General features: G+C 42.1%; 1 protein-coding gene across 1 annotated transcript in view; it reads right to left on the bottom strand.

Moving 5' to 3' along the window:
- The window catches only part of LOC101360864 (probable small intestine urate exporter), a 52834-nt gene that overhangs the window by 22105 nt on the left and 23960 nt on the right, over positions 1-6769 (bottom strand). The window contains exon 2 of the mRNA XM_004384039.2: positions 4116-4242. Within this exon, the coding sequence (XP_004384096.2) occupies positions 4116-4206 (91 nt within the window). The 5' untranslated portion in view covers positions 4207-4242. The remainder of the gene's footprint in view (positions 1-4115; positions 4243-6769) is intronic.

Raw genomic sequence — 6769 nt, 5'->3', positions numbered from 1 at the left:
AATTTTGTATTTACTGAGACTTTATGTTTTTCTTCTTTATTTTGATGAGTAGGTTTGTTAACTTTCTTTGTGGTTACCTTGAAATTTACTCTTATCTTCCTAAATTTGAACCAGTCTTCTATTACTTCGTATCACCTTGCCTTCCTCTCCATTAGAAAGTTCTATACCTACACTGTTTATTCCCACTTTTATTGTTCTGGCGTTGTTATTTACAGATTAACCTCACTGGTTCCCTGTTGTAAATCTTTCAGTTTTGATTTATCTTTGAGAGTTCATTACCTAGGTTGGTATCTGTCTGATCTGGTCTTGCATCCTAGATTCATGCTGTGGTCTGACGTTGTTTGTTCTCAAACTGAAGGACTCCCTTGAATAATTCTTGTAAGTTTGGTTTGGTTTTTACACAGTCCCTTAATTTCTATTAATCTGGAAATGTCCTAATTTCACCATTATATTTAAAGGAGAGTTTTGCAGGATATATTTTTCTTGGCTGGTAATTTTTTTATTTCAAGGTTTTATATATGTCATCCCATTGTCTTCTTGCTTGCATGGTTTCTGCTGAGTAATCAGAGCTTAGTCTTATTGTTTCTTCTCTGTATGTGATTTTTCTTTTTCTTTTTTTTCTTTTTTTTTTGAGCTGCTCTCAGGATTGTTTCTTTTTCTTTGGTTTTAAGGAGTGTGAGTATGATATGCCTTGGTGATTTTCTTTTGGGGTCTATCCTATATGGAGTTTGTTGAACTTCTTGGATGGTCAGCTTTTCATCTTTCATGATATTAAGGAAGTTTTATGTAAACAATTCTTCAATGATCCTCTCTGTGTTTTCCTTTTTCTCTCCCTGTTCTGGAACTCCAGTCACTCACAGATTTTTGCTTTTGATTTTATCCCACGTAGTTCTCAAGGTTTTTTTCATTTTTTTGTTCTTTTCTCTGATTTTTCCTCAAACAAAATGGTATCCAAGGATTTGTCTTCAATTTCGCTGATCCTACTTCCATTATTTCAAACCTGCTCCTCAAAACTTCTATGACATTATCCATGTCGGAAATCTTGTTGTTTATCTTTTGGATTTATAATTGATCTTTGTATGATTTCTAGTTGTATATTTATTTTGACATTTTGTTCCTGTATTATTTTTCTGAATTCTTCCTTTGTTTTGTCTGCCTTTACCATGAATTTGTCTATTTTTTTCCTCATTTTTGTCTGCTTTTTCCTTCAACTCTTGCATAGCTCTTAATATTAGAGATTTGAATTCCCTATCAGGTAGTTCCAGTGACTTTTCTTCTGCTGGAAGATAATCTGGTGTTTTTTTTTTGGACACCTACTGGAACCATCTTGCCCTTTTTTTAATATGTTTTGATATTGTCTGTAGTCTTCAAGACAGTCAGTAGTTATTTTCTTCATTTATTGATTGTAGATTTGTTTGTTTCATCCTAATTTTTTATTTTATTTGATTATGTCTGAGCAGGTGGGCTGGGTGTTCTTTGTTGTTTGCTCATATGCAGGCACAATATTTCTCACCACCTGGTCAATGGACAGGGCCAGTTGCCCAGTTATGGTGCAACAGGGCAAGTCCAGCCTAAGGGAAGGGGTTGGGATAGGTTGTTTGTGTCATGTACTGGGGTCAACAGGGGAGGGCCGGAGGTCAGTGCAGGGCAGGTTCCAGTACACTGTGCCTGTGCTGCTCAGGGGTGCAATGTTCGGCACACAGTGCAAATAGGTAGGAGGGAGGGGGGAGGTTGTGATGGGTAGGGCTAAGTGGGTGTGGGAAAGAAGAGAAAGAGGAGAGAGAAACAGGAACCAAAAAAGTGCTAAGGGAGACTGCTGGTGGAGTGGCACAGATCTGGGGAAGTTGTGCCAGAGGCTTTCTGCTCAGATGGTGAGGCACAGCCTGTCAAGAAGAGACAGATATGGCACACACAGTTAAGTGGACAGGAGAAAGGAAAGGAAGGGAAAGATAAGAAACTAGATTTTTTAAAAAAGGTGAGAGAAAGGAACACGCGGTTAGGTGGTCAGGAGAAAGGAATGGAAGGAATGTAGAGAGAGACAAGAAACCAAGAAAAAAGGGTGCCAGGTGGTTGGGATGAAGGAAAAGAAGAGATGTAGAGTGAGACAAGAAACTGAGAAAAAAAAGAAGAAAGAAAAAAATGCCCCAAGGGAGCCCACGGGAAACAGGTCCCCAGCTGAGCAGCACTGCTCAGCCCATCCAGAAAGAGTGGAGGTGGCACATGGTGCCACGTGTTCAGGAGAAAGATAAGGAAGGAAGGTAGATGGAGGCAAGAAATCGAGAAAAGAAAAGAAGAGAGAAAGAAAAAAAATACCCCAAGGGAGCCCACTGGTGTGGTGGTGGCGCAGACCAGGGAAGTGGCTCCCAAGGTACGTGGCACCACACAGCCCATCTAGAAGGGGCAGAGATGTCACACAGCATCAGGTATTCAGGAGACAGGAAAAGAAGGAAAGTAAAGAGAGACAAGAAATAGAGAAATGAAGAAACACAAAAAGGAAAAAAGAAAAAGAAAAAAATGTCCCCAGGGATCCCACTGGCATGGTGAGGACCAGGGAAGTGGTTCCCCAGCTGAGCAGCACTTCACAGCCTGTCAAGAAGTTAGCAGAGATGGCACATAGAGCCAGGTGTTCAAGAAAAAGGAAGGAAGGAGGTGAGATAAAGAGAAGAAACCAAAAGAAGCCAAAAAAGCAACAACAGCAACAAAAAAAAATGGCACTGAACGAGCCAGCCAGTGTGGGTGGGCTGAATCCAAGAGGCATGGAGCAAGCACCTCCCTGGTGGAGCTATCATGGCCCGCTGGGAAGCAGGGGATGCCAAGCAGGGGGAAGAAAGGTGGGGGTGCAAAAGCGTGTATCATTGGTTACCGGATGCTCTGTCTCCTGCTGGGAGTTCCTTGAAGCTGTCTTCCTGTACTCCCTGTCCACTGTTTTTGGTGGCTGAAGAGGCCAAGATGGCGAATCCGTGTGGCATTAGCTGATAGGGGATCTTCACTCCGTATCTCTCCTCACTCTCTGTTCTCTGTCAGTTTCTTATTCCATTCAGTGCTTGGTTGAGTTCTTGATCTCTTCATTTGGTGCTTAGGGTTCCAGGATCGACATTTGTCTCTGTTTTACTTAGTTTTTTGGGTCTTTGCTGTGGAGGGACGGCATGGTGCTCTGTCTATAGCGTCATGGTAGCTCCACCTAATTTTCACAGTATTTTTAAAGTACTTTTTATTGTTTCTATAACTAAGTTCTTTTTCCTATCATCTTCATCAGCTATTTTAACTTGAGTTTTGACTAAAAAATATATATATTATTTGTAAATAATAAAAATAGTCAATTATTTCTGCCACTTGTAACACTTAATTTATTCTGTTGGGTAATTTTGTTCAGTGCCGTTATCAAAACAATGCTAGGTAGGAGTAGTGAGGTGAATTTACTGGAAATGCTTCTCACCTTATACTATTAGTTATGCTAGTGGTTGTTGATGTGCTGTGTACTTTTATTATTTTAAGCTCCCCTATTGTTATTCTTGGAGCCCTGGTGGCACATGGTGAAGAGCTTGGCTGCTAACCAAAAAGGTTCACAGTTTGAATCCACCAGCCACTCCTTGGAAACCTATGGGGCAGTTCCACACTATCCTATAAGATTGATATAAGTCAGAATCAACTCAACAGCAAAGGGTTTGGTTTTTTTTTATTGCTATTCTTAATTTCATTGGAAAATCTGAGTTTTTCAAATGTATTTTCATCCTGGCTTCTGATTCCTGGATTCCAATCCCAGCTTCTCCACTTACAGCTGTGTGTCTTTGGATATCTGTATCTGCAAAACTGGGATTTTTGTGCCTACCTCATGTCATTGTGCTGAGGATTAAATAAGTTCATGTAAGGTCATATAGTTGCTATGGATAATATTTGACTATCCTTCCATTTTTTATTTTTGAAATAATCTCTTCTTGTTCTTAATATATTAGACTGTAATAAATTACTTGATTCAGTTTGCTTTCTATGCTTTGTAGCTATATAGAATTCTGGCACTGGTGGTAACAAGAGTTGTTGTGTAACACTAAAAGGGAAATCGAGGTGACATAGATTCCAGTGTAAACCAGAACAAGACACCTATGCAAGATTTTTACCTTTCCTGAAGCCTTCCACTTGAGATGTGTGTAAATTACTGTCGTTGGAAATGTCTCCTTCTGTTGCCCTCACTTCGGCTGCAGTAGACATTTTGATTCTTTCGTCTCAGGGACCAGCATTTACCTACTAAAATAAAAGAGTGCAAAAGGAAGCAAGCAAAAGGGATCATCCTGGTTGGTCATCCTGGTTCTATCAATAACAAATTATGTGGCTATAGGAAGGTCACAGTCACCCTGGGTCTCAGTCTCTATGTCTCTAAATGAGGGATCTAGCTTGTATTATAAGTTTTTTTGATTCTGTGTTCTCATGTCCCTCAGCTGGGGTTAGTAGAAATTGAATGATAAAAGTTAAGAAAAAAATTATTGAAAATTCATTTGGAAGCTTCCAGTGGATAAAAATTCTCTGTTATAAACACCTATATATACTATGGAACCCTGGTGGAGCAGTGGTTAAGAGCTCAGGCTGCTAACCAAAAGGTCGGGAGCTCAAATCCACTAGCTGCTGTTTGGAACCCTATGGAGCAATTCTACTCTGTCCTATAGGGTCACTATGAGTCAGAATCGACTCAACAGCAACAGGTTTTCTTAAAAATATATATATATACTATATAAAGTACAATAAACCTCCTTTTAAATTCATAGCTGCAAAGATTGTAAGAGATATCTCTATTGATATGGATAAAATGAAAAGTCCAAGGCATCAGCTAACTATTTGTTGGCCCTGGGATTGGGGGTCAGTAATGCAGGGGCTTAGGATCTAGACATCTATATAGGGATGGGGGATGAAGCCCAGGCCAGACAGAGAATTATAACAGAGATTCTAATATACAGCCAGAAACCTAGAAGGGCATCACACTTAGTTAAAGGGGTTCTGCCTATTGCAACAGTGATACAACGATGACTCTCATCTACCTTATCCTGAGAGCAGGTTTTAAAATTAAGAGCTTCCCTTTGAAACTCAGAAAATTCATAACCATGTTAAGGGGAGTGGGCATTTGGAATTTACACTATCTGTATTGTCTGAGAACTCTTCCTTAGGAGAGAAATTGACCTAAGAATTGGACCTAGGCTTGTTTCCTCAACCCCAACCCCGTAAGAGCTCAGATTCATAATCAACAGTCACAGGAGTGATCCATCAAAAGTAAGTTCTCAGAGGTTGGGCCAAGATGGCAGAGTAGTCAGACACTTCCAGTGGACCCTTTTACAACAAAGACCTAAAAAAACAAGTGAGTTGATTATATATGGCAATCTTGGAGCCCTGAACATCAAAAGCACAGTTAAGGAACCAGAGTGAGTGGCAGGGGGAAGGAGAGATGGTTTGGAAGCAGCGAGGAGTTGCCAGACCTGACCTGGCAAGAGCCTGAGCCCTTCAGGCCTGATCAGCTTGGGGGTGAATAGTGAGGCAGGCAGAAGCAGTGCTGGGGAGGTGTGCTTTCCACACCAGGAGAGACCCAGCACCAGAGAGTCTACACAGCCATGCAGAACCAGTGAGAAGCAGCCTTGGATTGGCGAAAAATAAGTACTACCGCGCAGATCAAAAACACCTCCCTTAAGGAAAAACCTCTCTCCCATTTGCCTCCCCACTCCCTGCTCTGCACGAGGTCCTGGACTGGCTTCAGCAATTGCCGAGTCCCCTGGGCAGGAAGTAGGATCCCTCACACACACAGAGACATTCTCCCTGCCTTGGAGAGTCAACAAATTAACAAACAGAGGAAAAAATAAACTGCCAGCTCCCCTAAGCCAGTAACCCAGGGTAGGCACAGCTCCTTTGCCTAGGCACAGGCATAAGGGATCCACGGATTTGAGCACCTCTACCCTTGCATAGACTTGTGTGGGCCCATCTCAACAGCATAGGCCTCATTACTGCAGTACAACAGGGTATATACTGGAAGTTTAACTTCAACTATTTCAGCTGTGAAGTGGCAGGTTCTTGACATTTAACAGTGCTCTGCCCATTAAGTAGAGTCTTCACCTACCCACATCAATGGCCTGAGGACTGGTGGCTCCACTCATGCCACTAGAGCCACCTGTGATACAGGTCCATGAATAAGAGGTGCCCCCCAGTCCTTACAGCCAACAGCATTAGGTGCTCACAGTCCGGCTACAAAACCCTCCAACCTACGCACTCTAGTGAACAGGGAAATGCCCTCCTCCTGGACACTCGTAGGCTGCCATCAGTCCCCTGCCTTGCTCAGAGTGTGTACTCTTGCTTCAGCCAGATGCCTGTGCCTACACCAATCACCCATCCCTGTCTAGGACTGTAAGTGAGAGCCTACACCATACACTTGGTGGGTATCTACCTGGGAACCTGAGATGAATCCATACAGGAAGAGTGGACAGACTCCTGAGCTCACATACATAGTAACAGATCTAACCCCCTGGTGACAGGACATTAGAGCTTCAAGGGTGCCAATTATCAAACTAGCTCATACAAGCAGCCTATTTGGGCATTGTGATGGTTAAGATTGTGTGTCATCTTGGCTAGGCCATGATTCTCCATGTTTTAATGTAATCACTCCTATAATTGAATATACTGTGAGTAGCCAATCAGATGAAAGAGAGTCTCCTTGGGGGTGTGGCCCGCATTTGTATATAAGCAGACGTTCTGGCTTTTTGCTCTCTCTGGATCCTGCGGCTGCTTCCTGTTGTCTCAT

The sequence above is a fragment of the Trichechus manatus genome, unplaced genomic scaffold, assembly GCF_000243295.1.
Source record: "Trichechus manatus latirostris isolate Lorelei unplaced genomic scaffold, TriManLat1.0 scaffold00115, whole genome shotgun sequence".
Taxonomy (NCBI): Eukaryota; Metazoa; Chordata; class Mammalia; order Sirenia; family Trichechidae; genus Trichechus; species Trichechus manatus.
This window is presented reverse-complemented; position numbering and strand designations above follow the sequence as displayed.